The sequence below is a fragment of the Leucoraja erinacea genome, chromosome 3 (genome assembly GCF_028641065.1).
Source record: "Leucoraja erinacea ecotype New England chromosome 3, Leri_hhj_1, whole genome shotgun sequence".
In the NCBI taxonomy this organism is placed as follows: Eukaryota; Metazoa; Chordata; class Chondrichthyes; order Rajiformes; family Rajidae; genus Leucoraja; species Leucoraja erinaceus.
Window position 1 is genome coordinate 49,636,181 of NC_073379.1, and position 27,144 is coordinate 49,663,324.

The following is a 27,144-nucleotide window of genomic DNA, read 5'->3' on the forward strand; positions in this document are numbered from 1 at the left end:
GGGTAGAGGGTGTGGAGGGGATGTTGGTTAAGGGGAGGGAGGGGTGGGGGAGGGGATGGAGGGGATGGGGGGGAAAGAGATTGGGGGAGAGAGGGGAAGGGGGTAGAGAGGGGGAGGAGAGAGGGGGAGGGCGGGAGAGAGGGAGGGTGGGGGGAGAGAGGGTGTGCTGAGAGAGGGGGGTGAGGTGAGGGGAGGGGAGAGGGGGGGAGCAGGGAGGGGGAGGGAGGGAAGGGGGTAGGGGTGTGTGGAGGGGAGGGGGGTTTAGGGGAGGGGACGGTGGGGGAGGGGGATGGAGTGGAGGAGGGGGAGAAAAAAGGGGAAAGAGAGAGGGGGAGAGAGGAGAGGAGGGGAGAGAGAGAGTGGGAGAGGGGAGAGAGAGAGGGAGAGAGAGGGGGGGAGGGGGGGGGGAGAGAGGGAGGGGGGGGGGGGGGGGGGGGGGGGGAGAGGGGGGGGGGGAGGGGGGGAGGGGGGGGGGAGAGGTGAGGGGGAGAGGGGTGAGGGGGAGGTGGGTGAGGGGGAGAGGTGATGGGGAGAGAGGAGAGGGGGGGGAGAGGGAGAGGGGGAGAGGGGGGGGGTGGGAGAGAGTGAGAAGGTGTGCTGAGAGGGGGGGGGGAGGTGAGGGGAAGGGAGGGGGAGGAGGAGGAGGGGGGAGAGGAGGAGGGTGGGGGAGAGGAGAGGGGGGGGGGATAGGAGAGGAGGGGGGAGAGAGAGTGCCTTTTTATTTCAACCCAAACAACCATTTGCAGGCAGTGCTTTTTTACTTTAACCATATTTTCATTTTCAAACCACATTAAGGGCAAAGATCTTATAGCGGAGCAAGATAGGCTACTCCTGCTAAATGCAATGGACTGACGTGTAGTACGCTATGGAGAGGATCATGGGCATTTTCCACGCCCATTTTAGCAACCTGAGCCTACCTAACCCGACCCGACTCGCACTGTAATCAATGTTGCGGGGCAACAGTTTGTGTGGGCCAGATTCATAAATCTGTCAGTTCAAACTTCTTGTCAAGAATAAAATTTGATTCTGGTAATTGTCTTTTTTAATGTTTTTTAAATCATTTCTTTTTAAATGGCTCACAAACAGTGTTTGAGTTGATTTTGTAGTAACCGGAACCGACCCGGCTCGCAGGGTGATTGACAGGGGGGACTTTTTGATCGTGATTATAGGGTTAGATTCATAATTCTGTTAGATTCATAATTCTGTTGATTCTTGTTAAGGAATAAAATGTTTATAAACACACATACATGAAAATTATATAAATGTATATAACACACACAATTATATTTATTCTAAACCAATAATGAACTTTATTTCAGACTAGACAAGGGACATTAAATAAGAAACATTGTAAATAAGAAACATTGTCTTGGGGCACTCTCTCTCCCAGCTGCCCCGGGCCCCGCACTCCTTTTCCCCCGCTGCCCCGGGCCCCGCACTCTCTCTCCCCGCTGCCCCGGGCCCCGCACTCTCTCTCCCCGCACTCCTTCTCCCCGCTGCCCCGGGCCCCGCACTCTCTCTCCCCGCTGCCCCGCACTCTCTCTCCCCGCTGCCCCAGGCCCCGCACTCTCTGTCCTCGCTGTCCCGGCTCCCCCCGCCCCCTCTCTCCCCGCTGCCCCGGGCCCCGCACTCTCTCTCCCCGCTGCCCCGGGCCCCGCACCCCCTCTCCCCGCTGCCCCGCACTCTCTCTCCCCGCTGCCCCGGGCCCCGCACTCTCTCTCCGCGCTGCCCCGGGCCCCGCACTCTCTCTCCCCGCTTTTGCCCCGCACTCTCTCTCCCCGCTGCCCCGGGCCCCGCACTCTCTCTCCCCGCTGCCCCGGGCCCCGGGGCACTCGCTCTCCCCGCTGCCCCGGGCCCCGCACTCCTTCTCCCCGCTGCCCCGCACTCGCTCTCCCCGCTTTGCCCCGCACTCTCTCTCCCCGCTGCCCCGGGCCCCGCACTCTCTCTCCCCGCTGCCCCGGGCCCGCACTCCCTCTCCCCGCTGCCCCGGGCCCCGCACTCTCTCTCTCCCGCTGCCCCGCACTCTCTCTCCCCGCTGGCCCCGGGCCCCGCACTCTCTCTCCCCGCTGCCCCGGGCCCGCACTCTCTCTCCCCGCTGCCCGGGCTCCGCACTCTCTCTCCCGCCGCCACGCACTCCCTTTCTCCCCGCTGCCCCGGGCCCCGCACTCTCTCTCCCCGCTGCCCCGGGCCCCGCACTCTCTCTCCCCGCTGCCCCGGGCCCCGCACTCTCTCTCCCCGCTGCCCCGGGCCCCGCACTCTCTCTCCCCGCTGCCCCGGGCCTTGCACTCCTTCTCCTCGCTGCGGATCCAATATTTGGCCGGAAGCAAGAAGGCGGGACCAAGAAAGCGGAGCAAGATGGCGGAACAAGATGGCGGAGTCAGCTTGCTAAAATGTGTCCTGTAATCACCCATGAAACCGCCCATGAGCGTACCTCACGTTTGCGTGAGAGTAACCCATCTTGCTTCGCTCTAAGATCTTTGATTAAGGGTACTTACACATAGTTGTGTAGACATGTGTTCAGTGTTATTCACAGATCAGAGAAACGTGACCCTCTGCCTTTCTCCAGCCTGCAGACACTGATTGAGGCACACCACTTCCTGGTTTTATAGTCCCTCCCCCCTGCTGCCAGCGGGGCAGCTGAGAGAATGGAGAATTTTGTAAAATCATTAATATCTCTGTCATATTTCATCGACAGGCAAAATCCTCAGCACACATATGGCGGAGGGGGGCTCTGTGGCCAAAAATGACGGCCGTAGGTGGCGGCGTTCTCTCAGAAATCGCAGCACAGATCGCCAAAACCGGTCAAGAACAGAGTTTTAGTAATATAGATTCTTTTCAGTCTTCCCATCTAAAAATATCTTCAGAAAGCGAAATCTCATGTTCTCATCCAGAAAGCCAGTACACCCTAGGATCAGCGGTCAGCCCCACCAGCGCCCGGCTACAGACCCCACCAGCGCCTGGCCCCACCATCGCCCGGCTCCCTCAATCCCCCCCACTCTCCTTCCTCACTTCCAAGGATCACGAGGTTGCAGCAGTGGACCTCGCAGTCGGCCAGACTCTTGGCCACTCCGCCCTCTGCTCGCTCCGCTCCTTCAGCTTTATTGTGACAGAGGAGCCAGCCAATCACTGCGGCAATGGTCGCCACCCCGGGTGACTGACAGGAGAGTAGACCAATCAGCGCACCAATCGGAACAAAACTTGTTACACTGGCAAGGAGAACGTTGAGTGAGCTGGCAAAATCGTAGCGCTATCACGTACCGTTTTTTTGCAAAACGCGCAAACCGGAAGATAACAAGTGTTCGAGAAGGAACTGCAGATGCTGGAAAATCAAAGGTACACAAAAATGCTGGAAAAATTCAGCGGGTGCAGCAGCATCTATGGAGCGAAGGAAGTAGGCAACGTTTTGGGCTGAAGAAGGGTTTCGGCCCGAAACGTTGCCTATTTCCTTCGCTCCGTAGATGCTGCTGCACCCGCTGAGTTTCTCCAGCATTTTTGTGTACCTACCGGAAGATAACAAGATCAGTAGCTAGATAGTAGTGAAGATGAGTGTCAAAAATTGCAGCAGGATCTTGATTAGTTGGGCAGGTGGGCTGAGGAATGGTTGATGGAATTTCAGACAGGGAAATGTGAGGTGCTGCATATTGGGAGCATTAACATGGGCAGAACCTACAGAGTGAACTGTTGGGTTCTGGAGAGTGTTGTGGAGCAGAGGGATCTAGGAGTGCAGGCAGGGGCAGAAATCACTAACAAAACATGGGGGGACACAATTTATTGGTGGTCGCATGCGCATGAACACACACAAACACACGCGAAGCTTCGGCTGCGGGCCCTGTGGACGGTAACATCGGGAGCTGATCTGGCTGGTGACTGACTCTGAACTCCAGCAACAGCAGCTTCATCCGCCCCAAATCGTGGGGCTTCATTCGGCCTGTTCGCGGGGCCTTTCGTCGCCCGGCCGGGGCTTAAAACCGGCCATGGGATCTTCCATCGCCCGGCCGGGGATTCAACATCGGGAGCCTCGATCGCCTCGATGCAGCAATTTGACCGTGGAGCGGTGGAAGATCCCGCAGCCGATTTTAAGCCGCACTGGACGATGTAAGGCCCCGCGAACGGGCCGATTCAAGCCCCACGCTATGATCTTTGCTCCACCAGGATGTCTCCCTTCCTCCAATCACCGCACTCTATCCTCAGTCCCACCCCCCTACTTCCGCCTCTGACCTACACTTCCCTCCTCCAATCATCGCGCTGAATCATAATGTGTCGCCACCCCCCCCCCCACCACTGCCTGCTGACCGACGTCTCTCTCGTCCAATCGGCGCCCTCGATCATCAGTCCCACCCCCACTGTCTCGCGGAAAGCGGAGATTTTTCAATAGATTTTTTTCACCAAATTTCAAAATCCAGATTACAAAACATGGCGGGGACTGTCCCCCACCTCTCAAAACATGAGGGGACTGTCCCCTTGTGCCCCCCGGAATTTCCGCCCATGAGTGCAGGTACAGAGTTAGTTTCCCTTCTTTTGCTTTGCTCCTTTCTTGAACAATAGGGTAACATTTGCAATTTTCCAATCTTTTGGAACTACTTCTCATACTAGTGATTCTTGAAAAAATCAACACGAATGCCTCCACAATGTCTTGTGGCCCTGTCCCACTGTACGAGTTTTTTCAAAAGCTCTCCCAAGTTTAAAAAAAAATCTAACTCATGGTGAGCACGTAGAATGAACGTAGCGGGTACGTCGGAGCTCTGGGACATTTCTTAGCAGCTCGTAACGCTAACTGCAGGTACTCGGGAAACGCGGTAAGCTCGGGAACATTCGTGAAGATTTTTCTTCACGAGCGGCCATCACCGTATATCTCCGAGTTCGAATCAGGTCAAATTCAGGAGAACTCTTTGAATGAATGCGTACAGTTTTGGTCTCCAAATCTGAGGAAGGACATTATTGCCATAGAGGGAGTGCAGAGAAGGTTCACTAGACTGATTCCTGAGATGTCAGGACTGTCTTATGAAGAAAGACTGGATAGACTTGGTTTATACTCTCTAGAATTTAGGAGATTGAGAGGGGAACATAGAAAATCACAAAATTCTTAAGGGGTTGGACAGGCTAGATGCAGGAAGATTGCTCTGGATGTTGGGGAAGTCCAGGACAAGGGGTCACAGCTTAAGGATGAGGGGTAAATCCTGTAAAACCGAGATGAGAAGAACTTTTTTCACACAGAGAGTGGTGAATCCCTGGAACTCTCTGCCGCAGAGGGTAGTCGAGGCCAGTTCATTGGCTATATTTAAGAGGGAGTTAGATGTGTCCCTTGTGGCTAAGGGGATCAGAGGGTATGGAGAGAAGGCAGGTACAGGATACTGAGTTGGATGATCAGCCATGATCATATTGAATGGCGGTGCAGGCTCGAAGGGCCGAATGGCCTACTCCTGCACCTAATTTCTATGTTTCTATGTTTTCTATTAACTCGTACAGTGGGACAGGGCTTTAAAGCCACCTCTTTCAGAACCCTAGGGTGTAGTTCATCTGGTCAAAATGACTTATCCACCTTCAGACCTTTCAGCTTCCAAAGCACCTTCTCCTTAGTAATAGCCACTCCACTAATTTCTGCCCCCTGATTCTCTTGAATTTCAGGCATGTTGTTGATGTCTTCCACTGTGAAGACTTATGCAAAAATCTTATTCAATTCATCTGCCATTTCTTTATTCCCGATTATCACTTCTTCAGTGTAATTTTCCAGTGGTCTAACATCCACTTTGCCTCTCTCTTACTCTTTACATATCTGAATAAACATTTGCTGTCCTCTTTTATATTACAAGATACAAGATAGATGTATTCATCACGTGCCAGATGGCACAGTGAAATGAAATTCCCATACAGCCATACAATAAAAAAAAAGGGACACAACACACTATAGGGTCTGACATAAAACATCCCCACACAGCAGAATCAAAGTTTCCCACTGTGTGGGAAGGCACGAAAGTCAGTCTCTTCCTCCATTGTTCCCCGTGGTCAGGGCCTCCCTGTGCCCTCCGCAGTTGCTGCTACGGGCGGCCCGATGTTCAGGACCGTTCGCCAAGGTGTTGTAAGTCCGACGTCGGGGCTGCGGGACGTCCTCAGCGGCGTGGACACCAGAGTCGGCCCCCTCCTACCAGAATCGGCGGCTTCCAAAGTCCGTAGGCCGCACCGGGTGGAGACTGCTGCTGTAGACCCTCTGCAAGGCGCCCCAGGACTCCACGATGCCGTTCAGCGCCGCCCGCGTTGGAAGCTCTCCGCACCAGAGCTCCACAATGTTGGAGCAGCGGCCCAACGCTCCGGAGCTCCAAACGGCGACCCAGGTAGGCATCGCCCGCTCCGCGGTGACTCCAGCGCTGCGCCGCCGCTGTAGCAGCCCTGGTCCGGTTCCCGGTCCCCGGCAGGAAAGGCCGCTCCGATCCAGCTGGTAGGCCGCGAAGTGGGGGGCGAGGACGCGACTCGGAGAAATAGTCGCGTCCCCGCCAGGAAGAGACTGGGAAACGGTTTCCCCCTTACCCTGCCCCCCTCCCCCACATTGAAAAGTTAAAGTTTCCCCCAACACAAGGCTTTAGACTAACTAAAAATAATAAAATAATAAAAATAATAAAAAAGATAGAAATAGACAGGCTATAGGTAGAGGCTGCTGCCAGTGGCTTACTTTCATATTTATTTTTTCCTCTTATTGCCGTTTTAGTTACCTTCCGTTGGTTTTTAATAGCTTCCCAATCTTTTTTTCCCCCCACTAATCTTTGCAATGTTATATGCCCTTATGCTGTCTTTGACTTTTCATGTCAGCTATAGTCACCTCATACTCTCCTTAGAATCTTTCTTCCTCTTTGAGATAAAAAGATCCTGTGACTTCCAAATTTTCCCCAGAAGCTCCTGCCATTGCTGTTCCATTGTCATTCCTGCTAGGGTCCCTTTCCAATCAACTTTAGCCAGCTCCTCCCTCATGCCTCTGTAGTCACCTTTACTCAATAGCAATACCGCCACATCGAATTTCATCTTCTCCTTAAACTGCAGGTTGAAATTTATCATATTAAGTTCACTACCTTGTAAGAGTTACTTTAACTTAAGCTCTCTAATCACATCTGGTTCATTACACAATACCAATTGCCTTTCTCACATGCTGATTGTATCTGCTGTTCGGAACCCTGTAAATAATTCCCATCAGGATGTTTTTACCCTTGCACTTTCATAGCTCTACCCACAAGAATTCTACATCTTCTGATCCTATGTCACCCTTTGCTAAGAAATGAATTCATTCCTTACCAGCAGTGCTACTCCACCCCCTCTGCCCACCTGTCTGTCTTTCCGATAGTACATGTATCCTTGGATATTCAGCTCCCTGCTCCAAGCCTCTTTCAGCCACGTCTCCATGGTGCCACTAACGTTGTATCTACGAACTTCTAACTGCACTATTAGCTCACCCACTTTGTTCCGTATACTATGTGCATTCAAATATAACACCTTTAGTTCGGTATTCACCACCCCTCTTCTCATATTGGTCCCAATTTCGCCTGACCTCAGACTCATCCCTTCTTAAAATTACTGTCCTATTATTTCTGGGGACATCAGTAACCTTTCCTGCATTCTCCTTTCCTTTAACTTCATACACACATGTCCAATTTGTTGACCCCACCCCCTCCCCCCGACTATATAGTATATAGCTGGTTACCGGAGGGGGCGCTGCACTGGCAGCAGCCCTGTCAGCAGCGTGTTAGTCTTTTCAACTTTTTTAGTATGTCTTAAAGTCTGTTTATAGTGTTTCTTAGTGTGTTTGTGTGGGTGGTGGTGTGGGGGGGGGGGGGGGGGGTGGGGGGGTGCGTGGGGGGAGGGGGGAGAGTGCATGGAGAGGCGACTTTTCCCAGGTCGCCTCCCCCGTGGCCTAACAGCGAGGATCGGCGCGGCCTTTCCCGGAGACGCGCCCGGGGCTCGGGGCTCCGGCGGCGGGTGCAGCGTGGACTGTCAGCACGGAGCTGGGGCTCGCTGGAGGGGAGCGCTCCGTTCCGTTGGCCCGCAGCAGACGGCAGCCTGAAGCCGCGGTCTGCACAGCTCCAGCTGGCGCGGCGTCTACAGCCCGGGATCCCTCGTGGGGGACCCGGGGGGAAGAAGAAGCTTCCACCGCCGGCCCGCGGCCAACTTCTACCGCGGGTCTGGTATGGACTTAACATCACCCCTGGAGGGGAGCTTCGACCGCCGGCCCTGCAGACTGCGGTGCTTACGGCTGCGACGTGGAGGGAACTTTAAATCTTCGGCCGCCGGCCTGCGGCCTACACCAACTAAAAGCCGCGGTCTCCGGTGGGGAGGAGCCGACTCTGGACTTACCTGGACTTGTACCTTGTCCTTTTACCATCTGGACGCCCGCAGCAACGGCTGCGGAGGGTTGAGGTCCCGGCCACGGGGGGAAATGGAGGAGGACTGGCCAAATTGTGTGCCTTCCACCACAGTGATGAATGCTGTGGTGGATGTTTATGTTAAAAATTTATTGTGTTTTTGTGTGTGCCCTTTATCATTGTATCGCTGCTGACGTATCATTTCACTTGCACTTTTTGTGCAATGTGACAAATAAACCATATTGTATTGTATTGTATGTATTGTATTGTATAGTCTAAAGGCCCGTCTACGGCCCTGGTTCTGGGGTTTGCCAGTTATTACCTGTTTGGTTCTGCTTTTCAATTTAGTTCCTAGCTACTCAAATTCCCTTAGCAGAATATATTTCCTGGCTCTACCTACATCATTGGTACCCACATGGATCACGACAAATGGATCCTTCCCCTCCCACTCCAAATTCCTCTGCAGATCAGATGAGATAGCCCAAACCCAGGCACCAGGCAGGGTGCCTGGGGTTTCCCCCGACTATACTATCCCCAATGATAACTACATGTCTCAGAGAAGACTTTCTCCCCTCTTGAAAGGCTCCCTAATCCACAGTGCCACTTATCCTTCCTACACCCCTGCACAGGGACCAAGAATCTCAAACCTGCTTGACAAGCTCAAGGGCTGAGGCTCTTCTAACACTCTTTACATTTATCCCCCCGTCAGCTTCACCGTTACACCTTCCTCCTGAGTTGGAAGCAGTTAGTCTACCAGGTGTGACTGCCTCCAGAAATACATCGTCCAGGTAATTGCCGCCTGTCTCTGATGTGCTGCAGCGTTTGAAGTTCAGACTCCAGATCGTCAACTTTGAGCCTGAGTTCTTCGATCAACCAACACTTGTTGCAGATGTGGTCACCACGAACAACCAATGGTTCACCATCTCCCACATCATGCAGCTACAGCACATCACGTAATCCTGCATGCCTCCTTTATGTGCTTCCAACAATTCCTATTTACACTTTCCACTTGCCAATGCTCTGCTCTGGGCTTAATAGGTCAGCACTCTTCTCCTCATCCCTTCACTCCAAAGCCTTTCTGGCCAAATCCTCAAGTTTCATTTTTCCTCAACAGGGCGCTTCACCTCAACATGGCTGATCCCAACAGGCCACTCGCTGTACCTTGCTTTTTTTATTTGATACTCTAGCTGAGCCTATAGGGTGTATGCTTCAATCAAATGTTCCGCCTTCTTAATCAATAATAAGCGAGTTCGGTATTCCGACTGCGCATGCGCAGGTCATAGGTCACTCGCTATAAACATTGTCGGGAGCTGAGCTGCTATGTGTATACAGACCTTAGTTTTATCCGTATTTCCCAGCTTCTTCTAGGCAAGAAAATACAGCTTTGAAACTTTGAATTAGTTGCATTTATTGTTCCTTTGTACAAAGCTACGATGATTTTGTCGTTTTTATTGCTTTATGCTTCGGTAAGTGAGTGAGATCGTGCTGCTGCAGTTGTGCAGGCCTGCATTTCATCTGTGGTCGGGGTCTGGACCAGGTCTCCGGCGCTGCAAGCACTGTTGAGTTGCTGCAGTGCCATCCCCATCCCCATCCCCTCCTGGGTGTCCCGTTCCTGTCCAGGGGCAGCCGGAGATGTCTGGGGTGGCCACACCATCCGGGCCACACACTCATCTCCCGGCTACCTTCAGGTAGAAGGTACAGGAGCCTGAAGACTGCAACAACCAGGTTCAGGAATAGCTACTTCCCCACAGCCATCAGGCTATTAAACCTGGCTCGGACAAAACTCTGATTATTAAGAACCCATTTTCTGTTATTTGCACTTTGTCAGTTTATTTATTCATGTGTGTATATATTTATATTATGGCATATGGACACACTTATCTGTTTTGTAGTAAATACCTACTATGTTCTGTATGCTGAAGCAAAGCAAGAATTTAATTGTCCTATACAGGACCCAATTTGTCAATCCCTTCCCCCCATTATTTAGTTTAAACCTACACGTGTAGCCCTAGCAAACCTGCCTGCCAGAATGTCGGTCCCCCTCCAGTTAAGGTGTAACCCGTCCCTTTTGTACAGGTCACCCCTACCCCAGAAGAGATCCCAGTGGTCTATAAATCTAAATCCTTGCTCCCTGCTCCAGCCCCTCAGCCACACATTCAGATCCCCTATCTCCCTGTTCCTGTCCTCACTAGCACGAGGTACTGGAAGTAATCCAGAGATAACCACCCTCGAAGTCCGGCATTTCAGTCTTCTTCCTAACTCTCTGAAGTCATGTTGGAGAACCTCCTTCCTCTTTTTCCTGATGTCGTTTGTGCCCACGTGCACAACTACTGCCGGCTGTTCACCTTCTCTCTCGAGGATGTTCTGAATTCAGCTCGTGACATCCTGAACCCTGGCACCAGGGAGGCAACAGACCATCCTCGCATCTCATCTGCCACCACAGAATCTCCTGTCCACTCCTCGGACAATGGAGTCACCCACCACTAGGGCTCTGTCCGACGTCGGTCTCGCCGGTCGAGTCCCATCTCTAGGATTGGCGCCACCAACGTGTCTGCCACTCGGACTGTTTTCATTAGGCACAGCCACCTGAGTCTTCTGCACTCCACGATTTCCACCCTTTCTCTCCGTCACACACCCTGTTTCTTCTCGTATCCTCGGCGTGACTACCTCACTGTAGATCCTGTCCAAGAAACTCGTTTTTCCGGATGGCCCCGAGGTCATCCAGCTGCTTCTTCAGTGCCCCACACGGTCCTTTAGGAGCTGAAGCTGGACACACTTGCCGCAGTTGTAGCAGCCAGAGGCTCCATCTGTGTCCCTGGGCTCCCACATTCTGAAAGCCTCACACTGTCTCATCTGCCCCGACATGTGTTCTCCACGTTCTGTCCTCTCGAGCTTTATGTGTAGCCTCCTCTCCTCATCCTCCTCACCAAAGACTCACAAGGCCGCTCCCTGCCACTCCCTAAGAGCCGTCTTGCTTATATTGACTGATAAATTGCCTAATTTACAAACCAAATTCCTCAGTTTTAAACTGTTTTCCCCCTCTGACTCACTTGTAACTCCTCCCACGGGCTAGAGCCAATCACTGCTTTTTCCTGCTTCTCTTTGCTGCTGTTTCTTCAAAATCCACGGCTCTTGAGCTCTGAGTTTCCTTGCTCATTCCAAAGTCAGCAGATTTGTATCGTTAATTGCCTTCTGTAAATTGCCCCAAGTATGCAGGATGCAAAAGTGGGATGACATTGAACTAGTGTACAGGTGATCAATGGTCACTGTGGTCAGTGGGTCAAAGGGCCTGTTTCCATGCTATTTCACTAAACTCTAATATTTAAACTAAGCATAACTAATTGGCCACTCTAAATTATCCCAGCTGTATGGGTGAGTGGTAAAATCTCGGGACAGTTGATGGGAATGAAGGCAGGACCAAAAAAGGGATTAACGTAGGATTAGTGTCAATGGCTAGTTGATTGTTGGCACCGATTTAGTGAGCCAAAGTGGGTTTATTTCTGTGCTATATCTCACTTTTACACTTTGACGTTCCACTATTTGCAATTATTATATAGTTTCAGTTTAACTTAGTTTAGAGATACAGCGTGGAAACAGGCCCTGTGGCCCACCAGCTCCATGCCTACCATCAATAACACATTCACTCTAGTTCTGTTATTCCACTTTCTCTCTCATAGAGGCCAATTAACCTACAAACCTGTACACTTGAAACCTGTTTGGGGAAGTGGGAGGAAACCAGAACATTCCGAGGAAAGCCATTGGAGAACGTGCAAATTCCACACAGCCAACACTCAAGGTCAGGATCGGTCTGTGCCACTCTTGATGTAAAACCCAATTGAGACAAATGAGTTAATGCGCATATTAAATAAATGCAGTTATGTCAAATGAACACATTGAGTTTTTGTCCGCAACTGTGTGTCCTCATACCTACGAAATATGTTATTGGAACTTGTAACCTCTGTATTTTCAATCTATGGATTATGAGCATTCAAAATATTGCCAATCTATTCTAAGATATTCCAATGCTCGAGTAACTCGGCTGAGTGAATCAGTCTAGGAAACGGTTCCAAGGTTATCTATCACAATTTATAGGCATGGGCGGACCATCAATCAGTTTTCAACCTGTAATAATATTTGTCTAAATCCATAAATGAGAAGATTCCAGTAAGCGTCAGCTGCTTCCTTACCGTCACATCTTTGTCATCAGAGTAAAAGAAAATTGAGGAGCCTCGGAGTTCTGACCAGTATCTGTTGAAGTCCTGTTAAAGTGACACAAAAAATTCATGTCAAAGGGAGGTAAGCAAACAGGAGTTAGTCCAGCACTTTGTGTCTTTGTGACAAGGTTTCACATGGTTGGCTGCTTTGGAAGGTTAGATTCGATGGGATCCATGGAGAGATAGCTGAATGGATAGAAAATTGGCTTGATGAAAGGAAGCAGAGGGTGATGGTGGAAGTTGCTTCTCAGACTGGAGGCCCGTCACTAGTGGTGTGCCATGAGAGGAATAGATTGGGTAGTTGCACAGAGTCTCTTGCCCAGAGTAAGTGGATCGAGGACCAGAGGACATAGGTTTAAGGTGAAGGAGTAAAGATTTAATAGAAATCTGAGGGGTAACTTTTTCAGCACAAAGGGGGTAAGTGTATGGAATAAGCTGCCAGAGGAGGTAATTGAGGCTGGGATTATACCAACATTTAAGAAACAGTTAGACAGGTTTGGAAGGATATGGACCAAACGCAGGCAGGTGGGACTAGTATAGCTGGGATATGTTAGCCGGAGTGGGCAAGTTGAGCCGAAGGGCCTTTTTCCATGCTGTATCACTCTATGAATCACTGATCCGCAATTCCGTGTACCGATCCGCAATTCCGTGTACTGATCCGCAATTCCATGTCCCTCACCATCTTCCAGTCCCGCCTCAAGACCTATCTCTTCACCTCTGCCTATCCTTAGCCCCACGTCCCCCTCCCTTTTCATCTGTGCATTAATTGCCTCATATTGTGTTTTGAATTGTATTCTGTCTTTACTTTGTGTACTAGTCATGTCTCTACTATTTATTTCATTCCCCTTACATGTTTTTCCTCTACCTGCTAAATTTTTGTAAGGTGTCCTTGAGACTCTTGAAAAGCGCCCATAAATAAAATTTATTATTATTATTATTATTATGAATCTATGAGTAACTCAGCTGGTCAGTCAGCATCTGTGGAGAAAAAAGATGGGTGAAGTTTTCGGGTCTAGACCCTTCTGCAGTCTCAGGAATTAATTGACTTGTGGGAAAAATTGTTACAGGAGAAATGGGACTGATGAGATTGTTCTAACCTGAATTTAATGTGCTGAATGACTTCCTTTTAATGTCATTTGAAAGCATGGAATTACAAACTTTGAAGATGGCCTGATCACAAATAATCAAATTTTGCTGACAAGAAGGAAGGAAACAAACTAGACTTTATAATAATTATGACAAGACTATCAGATTATCATGAAAACCATTTGGTTTTATGAATGTTCTTCAGTCTAGGTAATCTGTAATCTGCTCTATTGATGACGAGATCACAGCAATGCTTTCTTCCATGGCCTACCAAGTTACTCGGTTCAGGGGCAATGAACAGTTGACGATAAATGCTGGGCTTATTGAGCCCACACCATAAACAATGAATGAATAAATAATAAATAAATGATAACAAAAAATCCAATGACTGTGTTATTGGTGCCAGTAGTTAAGGATTGAAAGACTGATGGAATACATTGAAAATTATGGAATGGTCACAGTGAGCTTACATGAATATGTAAAGGTTAAGCCTTTACTGATATTTTGGAGACAGTTAAAATAGCAGACAGAAAAATATCTCGTATTGAAGTATATTTGGAAATAAATTCATATGATAAAGCCCCTAAATTATGGACTGGCAGTTATAACTGATTTTTTTTTTCAAATTAAGGATAAATTATTGATACAGAGTGGCTGAATGACAGAAGGATCGGCTGTTCTGCATGAGCCCAGGTGGGTCTTACATCTCAGTGATAGTCATAGAAAATAGCACTTTTGTTAATATTGACTAAATTAAAGACACCATAAAATGGAGGATGCCTGCACTTGTCAGAATTGCTTAACCCTTGTCAGCTGAACATTACAGGCTTTGATTGGCGCCAGGCAGTCTAGGCTCAGGCTGGTATGCAGGATGGTGAGGGGTCCAGGTGTTCTCCCAGTTTCTTTTAAATTGATAACATGTATAGCAGTTTTGCAAACTAACCTTAAATGCATCATTTCTATTGGATTGCTGCAAAAGCATTGTTAATAGTATAAATAATGGTGCAAGACGGTCATTCTGTTAATTGATGATTGGTCGAACTGTTGAGCCTTGAAGAAATAGTTTGATTCTCAGGGCACATGTCTCAATGTTTGTTCTTGTTTGCTTCCTTCGAGAGCTTTCTTTCTTATACAATGTATTAGCTGCCGTATTATTGGGTTAGGGAAATGTCTGTTATGTATGGGGTTAATCAATATCTGTAATTGGATTGTAAAGAGAACACCCCCATGTGGTTCAGATCCTCAAGGTCCCGGGACCTATAAAAGTCCGCTGCCACGAGGTCCTGCGTCGATCTTCCGGGAGAGCGCTTAGGACTGCGTGACCTTCTGGAGTGTCTCTGTTTGAGCGAGGCCTAGAGGGCTTGAACAGGAGGATCGAACACGCGGTGGTTAGGAACAGTGGTGGGAACTGTAATTGTATTTTGTTAAAATAAAGATGAGTTGAGCAAGTGCTTGATTCAGTGGTTTTTGACTGAAACTAGACTGGGGGGGAAGCTTAGAACGAGCAATTTACATTGGGGGTTCATCCGGGATCTCAAAAGATCCCCAAACACAAGTTTGCGATCAAGGGTGTTGAGCTGTTTTGATCGCGAGTGCAGAAATCGGGCCCACTGTACGGTTTTCGGCACTTCGTTAGTCGGAGCGGATCGATCATTTATATTTCTGGCTTGGGAAAGGGTCTAATTAAGATCATTAGAACATAGCCTAGCAAGCACGGGGGGGGGGGTTAGCACTCGTTTGGCTTGGGAGCCCATAAAAACCGGGCTAGGAGTGGCCCAAAACTTGGTTGTAGTTGGCAGACTGCAGTTGCAGTTGACGCATTTCATTGGGTGAATGGTGGGCCAAAGTTGGATTTGGTATCCAATTGGTGGGGTATTGAAATACAGGTCTGACCTACGTATCGATCGGATCTTTGCCAGGAGCGCGAATTGGAAAGGTGTGCTCTGAAAATTGGCATTGATTTTTTTTTTTTGGAATTTATTTTATTAGAAGCAATTGTACAGGAATAAGGCAATCAACACGAGTTATAAAATTATTGTACAGCTTCATTTTTAACATTGAAACCTAAATCAAAAAAAAATAAATAAAGAGAAAAAAGGAGGGAATGAAGAAAAAGAAATAAAACCCCTAAACTACCAAAGAAGTGCAAGAGGAAAGAAGAGAAATAAGAAAAAGGAAGACGGAGATATACCTTCCCCCCCTCACCCTTCCCTCACATTGGTTTTAAATTTGTGTTTAACCATTCTGTTGTTGCATAAATTCAGTGAAAGGCGACCATGTTTTGAGAAATTGATCTGTTTTTTCAGCCAAAACAAGCCTAATGTTTACTAAATGTAGTGTCTCGGACATGTCAGTAATCCACATCTTCACTGTGGGAACTGTTGTCTTTTTTGAGTATGAGTTTTTGAGTATGAGTTTTTTCGCAGTAGTCAAGGAAACGTCTTTGAAATATCATTAGCTTAGAACAGGCCTCTAACATACCTAATGTGATCAGTTTTATATCTGGTTCCAGTTTAATTTTAAGTATTTTAGAGAAGATATCAAATATTCCCCTCCAGAAGTTTTGTGTCTTTATACAGGAAGCAAACGAATGGGTTAAAGTCGCTTCTTGGAGGTGGCATTTATCACAAATAGGGGAGACGGTTGGGAAGATCTTATTCAATTTAGTCTTTGAATAGTAAATTGTATGCAGTATTTTAAATTGTATCAGGGAGTGCCTGACATTGAGAGAGCAGTAATGTATGTATAGTAAGCTTTCCTCCCAGATATCCTTTAAAATTAATGAACCCAACTCGTCTTCCCATGATCGCCTATACATCTCAGAGGATGGGGTATGCGCAATTAAAAGAGTGTTATAAATGTAAGATGTTAACTTGCTTGTCGGCATGTCTATTCATACACTCGTCTAGTATATCTGGACCCATAAAATGACAGTCTTGTGTATATGTTTTCACATAATCTCGGATTTGAAGATATCTAAAAAGGGGTCATAGTTTAAGGATAAGGGGGAAATCTTTTAGGACCGAGATGAGGAAAACTTTTTTCACACAGAGAGTGGTGAATCTCTGGAATTCTCTGCCGCAGAAGGTAGTTGAGGCCAGTTCATTGGCTATATTTAAGAGGGAGTTAGATGTGGCCCTTGTGGCTAAAGGGATCAGGGGGTATGGAGAGAAGGCAGGAACAGGATACTGAGTTGGATGATCAGCCATGATCATATTGAATGGCGGTGCAGGCTCGAAGGGCCGAATGGCCTACTCCTGCACCTATCTTCTATGTTTCTATGTATAGCAGTTTGGCAAACTAACAAATCCATTTCTATTGGATTGCTGCCAATGCATTACAAATAGTATAAATAATGTTGCATCCTGTTATCCTGTTAATTGATGATTGGTCGAACTGTTGAGCCTTGGAGAAATTGATTCTCAGGGCACGTTTCTGTTCTTGTTTGCTTCCTTCTAGAGCTTTCTTTCTTATACAATGTATTAGCTGCTGTATTATTGGGTTAGGGAAATGTCTGTTTTACACCCCCATGTGGTTCGACCCCTCATGGTCCCGGAGCCTATAAAAGTCCGCTGTCACGATGTCCTGCATCGATCTTCTGGGAGAGTGCTTAGGACTGCGTGACCTTCTGGGGTGTCTCTGTTTGAGCGAGGCCTAGAGGGCTTGAACAGGCAGATACGAGGATCAAACTCGCGGTGGTTAGGTACAGTGGTGGGAACTGTAATTGTGTTTTCTTAAAATAAAGATTAGTTGATCAAGTGCTTGATTTAGTGGTTTTTGACTGAAACTAGACTAGGGGGAAGCTTAGAACGAGCAATTTACATTTTGACCCACCTTATCTAGGTATGTTACAATACTTACCTTCAGCGGCGCTGCAATTCTGCTATGTATTCTTAAGACATTGATAGATGTTTAGATCTAGTAATTCAATTTTGTAATTAGCTACAATTAGGTAACTAACTAACTATATGCTTTAATTTCAAGTCATCTAAGTAAGATTGTTTCATATTTGTTTCAGAATGCTTCAATCTATAATAACTGAAAATTTCTTTCAGTTCTCTTAAATTTTAAGAAAGTTATGGGCTTTTAAATGTTCTTGATCACAGCTTTTGTGTTAAGTCTTGGTTCTTGGTTTTGTGGTCCTCCAAAATATTCCAAATGGAATTTAAACTGGAGGTGGATGAAAAAGCAATGAAGTCAATGAAAAAGCAATAGGGAACAAGATGCCAATTTCCGAGTATGAAAATGGCCATAACCTTTTTAATACTGAAGATATGAAAGTGAATTAGGTGTCAAATTAAACTTATTTTTTATGCTTTATCTGATGGAATAAATTAAAGACTTGATTTTTAAAATCTCAAAATGTTGTAACATTGCTACCTTATCTGTCACAACCATGAGAGATTAAACTCTAGTTTAACTCAAGGGTCCAGAAATTAAACTGCCCCTATTTGCCTGTACCTGATCCTTATCCCTACATTTCTTGCATGTTCATGTGCCAGTATTGATTAATCGATTGATACTTTATTTCGACATGTGACATGTCAAAGCGAAATTTTTTGTTTTGCTTACCATACACAAGGCATGCAAAGATGCCACTGTCTGCTCAAAAAACTGTCCCATTCATTTCCTTTAAACCACCCCTGTCTCAGGATAAAGCTATATTATCTAGTCTAATCTAATCTTTGACTATCTACCCTTTTTTTTGTGCGGGTACGTACCAGTATGGTGTATAGAAGATTGTATAGAAGATCACATGAATTGATCGCATGAGAGCAGATATGGGACCCACTTCTGAGGAAGGATGTGCTGGCTCTTGAGAGGGTCCAGAGGAGATTTACAAGAATGATTCCAGGAATGAGTGTGTTATCAAATGATGAGCACTTGACAGCACAGCTGGGTATCTACTTCTGGAGTTTATAAGGTTGAGGGGGGGACCTCATTGAAACAGAATGATGAAAGGCATAGAGTGGATGTGGAAAGGATGTTTCCACTGGTGGGAGCGTCCAAGGCCAGAGGTGAGGAGGAACTTCTTTAGTCAGAGGGCAGTAAATCTGTGGAACCTATTTCCACAGAGGGCTGAGGAGGTCAAGTCAATGGATATTTTTAAGCTAGAGAGACAAATTCTTGATTAGAATGGGTGTCAAGGGTTAGAAACATAGAAACATAGAAAATAGGTGCAGGAGTAGGCCATTTGGCCCTTCGAGCCTGCGCCGCCATTCAATATGATCATGGCTGATCATCCAACTCAGTATCCTGTACCTGCCTTCTCTCCATACCCCCTGATCCCTTTAGCCACAAGGGCCACATCTAACTCCCTCTTAAATATAGCCAATGAACTGGCCTCAACTACCTTCTGCGGCAGAGAATTCCAGAGATACAACACTCTCTGTGTGAAAAATGTTTTTCTCATCTCGGTCCTAAATGATTTTCCCCTTATCCTTAAACTGTGACCCCTTGTTCTGGACTTCCCCAACATCGGGAACAATCTTCCTGCATCTACCCTGTCCAACCCCTTAAGAATTTTGTAAGTTTCTATAAGATCCCCCCTTAATCTTCTAATTTCTAGCGAGTACATGCCGAGTCTATCCAGTCTTTCTTCATATGAAAGTCCTGACATCCCAGGAATCAGTCTGGTGAACCTTCTCTGTACTCCCTCTATGGCAAGAATGTCTTTCCTCAGATTAGGAGACCTAAACTGTACGCAATACTCCAGGTGTGGCCTCACGAAGACCCTGTACAACTGCAGTAGAACCTCCCTGCTCCTATACTCAAATCCTTTTGCTATGAATGTTATGGGGAGAAGGCAGGAAAATGGGATTAGGAGGCAGAGATCAGCCATGATTGAATGGCGGGGTAGACTCAATGGGCCGAATGGTCTAATTCTGCTCCTATAACTTTATGAATTTTGTTTGGTGAAGTCTAGTTTGTCTGTTCCCAACGGATGTTGTATTTGTCGCTCTTAAATAAAGTATAGCCTTGATTGCCTTACCCAATCCTTGTGGTGTGTTTTAAAGTTTTCTTTAACAGGATCCTGTCACTTATTGTAGCAATGTTACAAAATTTTGAAATTTTAAAAATCCAGTCTGTAATTTATCCCATCAGATAAAGCATAAAAATAAGTTTAAGACACCGAATTCACTCATATCTCAAGTATTTAAAAAAGTTACGGCCATTTTCATACTCGGAAATTAGCATCTTGTTCCCTATTGATTTTCTATGGACATAACAAAAAAGATGTCATCGTGGACAGTCAAAAGCCCATAACCTTCTTAAAAATTAAGAGAACTGAATGAAATGTTCCGTTATCATTGATTGAAGCATTCTGAAACAAATGTAAAATAATCTTACTTGGGTGACCTGAAATTAAAGCAAATAATTAGTTAACCTAATTGTAGCTAATTCCAAACTTCAATTACTAGATCTAAACATCCATCCATTTCTTAATAAATGATTAACATTTTTAAATAGCCTAAGTGTCCAAATAATATTCACAAACAATTCACAATAAAACATGATTTTTAAATCTCATTTACATTAATTTATAGGCCAAATGGAAGGAATTTAGTGTTTAATTGCTGTAAATTAAAGTCCATTTAAATCAGCTTTCTAGTGGGATCCTGTGAACGCGCTGGTTTAGAACGTTCAAATTGCGGTAGATTTGTGCCCTCAAATGCCCAGAAAAATACTGGGGGATATAATGGGCCCAAAATTAGCTACTCGCAACATTAAACTTTGTATAAAGGAATCTTAAGAAGCCCTTTTTAATGTAAAAATAAACAGCCTACCTTCTGTTTCCCCCTGTATGAGATCTGGCCCGTTGTTGGCGGTCGGGGGTTTAGAGGTTAATTTTTAACCTACTATAACAATTAAATAAAGCCCATAAAACTAATAATAGCTCAAGCGAGGGAATCTTCCAGCGATTTTTCGTTAATAATTAACTAGGCTGAAAAACCTCGATTTGAATAGCCTAGGGAAAATCGCGTTTTAAACCCGCCCCCCTCTAAACGGCACCAAAATCGCGCGCACGGGCTGGGACAGATTTTCAGCGATGCTTCAGGTACGTTTTGCAACATACCTACTTATTGTATACATTTCCCTCACTTTTTACTTCCCAAGGTGCTACACCTCACACCTGTCCTGATGAAATTCCATCAGCCATTTCTGCACCCATATCTACAACCGATCTATATCCTATATGCTTTGACAAACTTTTTCACTATTTGTAACTCCACCAACTCTTATGATGCCATAAAACTTACAGCAACACCTCTCGGAAGGCCACCGTGGCAGACGCCTCCCAGAAGGCCACGGAGAAGCCGGCGCCGGAGCCTCATGGATCAACCGAGCCCGCAGCCTGGCCCTGGGTCAATGGAGCCCGCATCTGGGGCCTGGGAGTCGTCAGGCGAGGACCCGGCGGTGATAGTGGAGAGGTCGGTGCAGCGGTCGATGAGGGCAAGGACGGACACGTAGGAGTGAGGATGACGCTGCCGGGGGGAGGAGAATCCGGCGTTAGGGAACCATCCTGAGAGGGATGGGGAAAAAATTATAGAGGACCTGGCGTGGGGGGGACCACCATGTGGGAGGGAGGGGGGAGAACAAAGGTGGGCCTTGCACAGGATACTTTGTTTGTACCCTTTATGTGGCGGCTTTTTCCATACCTTGGGTATGCAAGCAAAGAATTTCACTGTGACTTGTCACATATGACAATAATGTATTCATTCATTCATTCTTCGCAGCCCATCTATATTTTTGTCCAAGTCATTTATATATATAGCACAAAAATATATTCCATATATTTTCCATCTTTCCATTGATATATATTCCATCTTTGGAATAGATAGCGTAAATGCCAGAGTGAGGGAATCAAGAACTAGAGGATATAGGTTTAAGGTGAGAGGGAAGAGTTTTAATAGGAACCCAATGGGCAACTTTTTCACACAAATGGTGGTGTATATATGGAATGAACTGCTAGAGGAGGTAGTTGTGGCACGCACTATAATAACATTTAAAAGACACTTGGATAGGTTCATGGATAGAAAAAATGTAGAAGGGTACTAGACTAAGTGGGACCCGTTGGGTCCCATGTTCACATGGGAGGGCTGGTCCCCCGATGCAATATTCCACCTCTCCACCAATTCCAATATTGGTGGCCAGTGGGGGGGCTTTCTGGAGTGCTGGTATGGGTTCTTGGGGTGGCAACTCTGTCCCTCAAGCCTGATCTGCTGGCAGCTCACTCACGGCTGGTGGGCTGACAGTTGACTCATGACTATTCCTTGAAATTCCATTTCAAGCAGGGTGCAAGGCCACTAAACTCAAATCCATGTTCCTACCATTTCAAGCAGGGTGCAAGGCCACCAAAGTCAAGTGCAGTTTCTTACCACTATGAGCAGGGTGCAAGGCCACCAATTTCAAGTGCAGTTTCCAACCACTTCAAGCAGGATGCAAGGCCACCAAATTCAAGTGCAGTTTCATACCACTTTCAGCAGGGTGCAAGGCCACCAAATTCAAATGCAGCTTCATATCATTTCATGCTGGGTGAAACCACCATAAAACCACACAAAACACCAAACTCACAGTTCAGTAGACATTCAGTGTGTTCAGTTGATTCACAGCTCAGACAGTCATGACCTCTCTCTCCCCCATCATGCAAAGAATGAGCCACACCCACACTTCCGGGTTTTATAACCCCTCCCACCGGATGAAAGGTGTGGCTTTCAGAGTGTGATTGACAGGTGAGAGATTCTCAACATTTTTTAAACACTAATAGCACTTTTATTTTTCATTGATGGGAAGAATTATTTGCACCTGCTCAGCGGAGGGGGGACTGAGTAAGATGGCCAAAAATCACAGCCGTAAGTGGTAGCGTTTTATCTAAAATCAATATAGAGTGCAAACAGGAAGTAAATGCATTTGCAGTAGTGCCTTTTAACTTCAAGCCAAAGCACCCAAGCCACCATTTGCAGTAAGTAGTGCCTTTCAACTTCAGGCCAAAGCACCCAAGCCACCATTTGCAGTAAGTAGGGCCTTTCAACTTTATGCCACCATTTGCAGTAAAGAGTGCCTTTCAACTTTATGCCACCATTTGCAGTAAGTAGTGCCTTTCAACTTCAAGCCAATGCACTCACACCACCATTTGCAGTAAGTAGTGCCTTTCAACTTCAAGCCAAAGCACCCAAGCCACCATTTGCAGTAAGTAATGCCTTTCAACTTCAAGCCAAAGCACCCAAGCCACCATTTGCAGTAAGTAGTGCCTTTCAACTTCAAGCCAAATCACCCAAGCCACCATTTGCAGTAAGTAGTGCCTTTCAGCTTCAAGTGAAAGCACCCAAGCCACCATTTGCAGTAAGTAGTGCCTTTCATCTTCATGCCAAAGCACCCAAGCCACCATTTGCAGTAAGTAGTGCCTTTCAACTTCATGCCACCATTTGCAGTAAGTAGTGCCTTTCAACTTCAAGCCAAAGCACCCAAGCCACCATTTGCAGTAAGAAGTGCCTTTCAACGTCAATCCAAAGCACCCAAGCCACCATGTGCAGTAAGTAGTGCCTTTCAACTTCAAGCAAAGCACCCGCCACCATTTGCAGTTAGTGCCTTTCAACTTCAAGCCAAAGCACCCAAGCCGCCATTTGCAGTAAGTAGTGCCTTTCAACTTCAAGCCAAAGCATCCAAGCCACCATTTGCAGTAAGTAGTACCTTTCAACTTCAAGCCAAAGCACCCAAGCCACCATTTGCAGTAAGTAGTGCCTTTCAACTTCAAGCCAAAGCACCCAAACAACCATTTGCAGGCAGTGCCTTTTTACTTCAAACAAACCATATTTTCATTTTCAAACCACATTAAGGGTACTCACAGTTGTGTAGACATTTGTTCAGTGTTATTCAGAGCTCAGAGAGACGTGACCCTTGGCTTCATCCATCTTGCAGAGACTGAGTGAGGTACACCACTTCCTGGTTATATAGTCCCTCCCCCTCCCTCCAGCAGGGGCAGCAGAGAGAATGGTGATTTTTAAAAAAACATTAATATCTCTCTGATTTGTCATCGATGGGAAAAATCCTCCGCACCCATAAGGCGTAAGGCGGGGGGGGGCTCTGAGCGAGGTGGCCTAAAATGACGGCCGTAGGTGGCGGCGTTCTGTCGGAAATCGCAGCACAGTGGGCCAAAAGCGGTCAAGATCAGAGATGGGGTATCTTGGGCCAAACTAGTTGAGATGGGGTATCTTGGTTGGCATGGGCAAGTTGGCTGAAGGGCCTGTTTCCATGTTGGGTGACTATAACAGTGGCCCTGATCCCTGTGGAATACATCTGGTCACAGGCTCCTGGCAGTTAGACAGCCCTTCGGTATTACCATCTGTCTTCTATCACCAAGCTAATTTTGCATCCAATCTTATTAGATCCTTGTGCATCATAATCTTCTGATGATAGATTAATTTCAATAGATTCAGCAAAAAGGCAAAACTGTGTCAAACATGTGTCAATATAGACAAATGCATGATAATCCATTTGTGACAGAAAAAGAATACTCTCCAAACAACGTATAGCTTGAAAAGATGGGGGTACAGAAAGATGTGGAGAGAGTCAATCAAATGTCATGGATATTGCAGACATGCAGAAAATAGCCAGTAAGGCTGTGGAAATGTGATGAGGCAGATATAAAGTACAACCATATAAAACCATGGTTACTTCACTTCTGCAGTACTCAGGCACCACACCTTAAGAACAAAAACATTATCAGAAACAAATTGCAATGTAGCTTACCAGAATGATACCTATATTCCAAAGGTTAAATTATGTGGAGAGATAAAATAAACTAGATTAGTCAGTCAAATGTATATTGAACCTTTCAATGCCACAGAAGGCAGTGGAGACAAATTCACTGGATGTTTTCAAGAGAGATTTAGATTTAGCTCTTAGGGCTAAAGTAATCAAGGGATATGGGGAAAAAGCAGGAGTGGGGTACTGATTTTAGATGATCAGCCATGATCATGTTAAATGGCCCACTCCTGCACCCATTTTTCTATGTTTGTATGTTTCAAGATATTAAGTGCATGGTACAGGTTTTGTGGAAGAAAACAGAAACTGATAGAGAATCTTCAGATTGAGGAAGGGTCCCGACCTGAAACTTTGCCTGTCCATTCCCTCCACAGATACTGTCTAACCCATTGAGTTACTCCAGTACTTTGTGTTTTGAACAGGATCTGCTGTTGGGAAGTCTAGGCTAAGACTTGGTCTGTGCTATCAGTAGTAGAATTGGGAAACACTTCTACACACGAGGAGCCTGCTTCTGTGTTGGATAGGCTATATCTCCAGTGCTATATTGTGGAAATACACCACGTTCTAAAATACTTTATTTCAGATGAGCAGTTAAATCACTTACCTTCTTAGGATGATATAAAATGTACTATTAGGAATTAAAGAACACCACCTCAAAAAACGCAATCATATTAGTGCGACACAACCTACCGCGTACAAAGTCGTGCTGGGTATCTCTAATTTGCCCATTCTCTACCAAATGGGAGTAAATCCAACTGTTCCCAATCTACCCTCATTAGCTCCTGCCTAATGACATTGTAATCTGCCTTGCCAGAGTCAAGAGTGTTTATTATTATATGTCCCAATAATATAATGAAATTCTTACTTGTAGCAGCACAATAGAATATGTAAACATAGTGCACTGTAAATATAATAAATGAGAAAAAGGTCAGTGTGTGTATCTATACACACACACACACACGTACACATAAAAAAACAATAATAGTGCAACAATGACAATTATAGCCTATGTAGTTCAGAGCTTATATGAGGTTGTAATGTTTAATAGCCTAATGGCTGTAGGGAAGCAGCTGTTTCTGAACCTGGACGTTACAGTTTTCAGGCTGCTGTACCTTGTTCCCGATGGCAGGGGTGAACTGAGTGTGTGGCCAGGGTGGTGTGGGTCTGCCTTTTTGGGGCAGCGACTCCAGTTAATCCCTTTGGTGGTGGGGTCGTCAGAAGCAGGGATGGAATGGGCATTGTTCACAACTTTTTGCAGTCTACATCGTTCCTAGGCATTCAAGTTATAATACCAGCCCGTGATGCAGCATCTAGACCTGTTCCCATTCAAAACAATCTTAAAACCATCTGGAGTTGTGATCATTTTATCCAAATTTGCTCCTCCACCACAACACCAGTTACCTGGCCAGACTCGTTCCCCAATATTAGGTCCAGTATGATCTCTTCTCGAGTCAGACTATTCTTGTTTGAGGAAACCTTCTTGGATATACTGAGCAAATTCTGCTCCAATTCACTTGCCCCGTGTAAGTCCCAATCAACATTGGGGAAGTTGTAGTCACCCACTACACCAACCGTGTGGTTCTTGCAACCATCAGTATTCTGTCTGCATGTCTGATCCTCTATATTTTGCTGGAAATTGGGAGGCCTGTATGATACCATTAGAATAATTACTACTTTCTTATTTTTGAGTTTAACCAACAATTTTTAGTGGGCATACTCTCCAATATGTCTTCACTGAATATCACCATGACATTCATCCCAGCTGATCTATATCCCGCTGTATACGTTGACAGGCTTCCTCGCAGTGCACACCCCCAGCAGCCTTGGTGTAATCTGCAAACTTACGAACCAACTTGTCTATTTTTATGTCCAAGTCATTTACATATATCACAAACTGCAGCAATCCCAACACAGATCCCTGCGGGTCACGGACCTCCAGCTTGAATATTGTCCTTCTATCAGTAAGCCAGTTCCAAATTCATGCGGGCAGATCCATTAATCCATGCATCTTAATCTTCTGGATCAACGTACCACGGCAGATCTTATCAAATGCCTTATTAAAATCCATTTAAACGACATCCACTGCCCTACCCTTAACGATCACCTTCATCATCTCTTCAAAAAACGTAATCAAATTAGTAAAACACGACCTATAAATATGCTCCAGACAATAGCTTTAAAAATTACATGTACTTTCTGCAATACATCAATAACTTCAGAATAAGAGACACAATATGTAAACCATACAGTCATTGCCAAAACATGATTCTCACCTACCTTATCCCTTGTATTTTCTTTCCACAAGAACCCATCGTAATACAAAGGCAGTGAGGTTATCTTCTCACGTCTTTGAAAGACCAACCTTAAGTTTGTTCTTGGTGTAGCCATATCTTTCAAACTTCAAGCAAGGTTAATGTTAATAGTTAACAAACAAGTGCGGTAATGGGGATCTGGAGACACCAGTACCTTTGTCTCCCTGTACTGCTGTCAGTTATAACATAAATCAGTGTTAAACTGATCTTGAGAAACTGAACTAAGAAGAAAGGTTCAGCCCCTTTCTCAAGTACTTCCTGTAAACTAGAATGCAGAAGGAATGAGGAAACTATTCAATGAGGAAGGTAGATTATAAAATTAACGTGCCATGAAAGGGAGAACAATTTCATACCCAGCAACAATGATAATGATCTGAGAAAAACACTTTTGTCATCTCGTCACTGGTTTCATTAGGACACTGT

The 27,144-nt window shown here is 46.1% G+C and overlaps 1 protein-coding gene across 1 annotated transcript in view; it reads right to left on the reverse strand.

Annotated features, from left to right (window-relative positions):
• Positions 1-26,938, reverse strand: part of LOC129695564 (signal-transducing adaptor protein 1-like) — an 83,221-nt gene extending 56,283 nt beyond the window's left edge. Inside the window, exons 1-2 of the mRNA XM_055632640.1 lie at positions 26,687-26,938; positions 12,530-12,601 (exon numbers count right to left, since the gene is read on the reverse strand). Of these exons, the coding sequence (XP_055488615.1) occupies positions 12,530-12,601; positions 26,687-26,797 (183 nt within the window). The 5' untranslated portion in view covers positions 26,798-26,938. The remainder of the gene's footprint in view (positions 1-12,529; positions 12,602-26,686) is intronic.
• Positions 26,939-27,144: the final 206 nt, after the last annotated feature.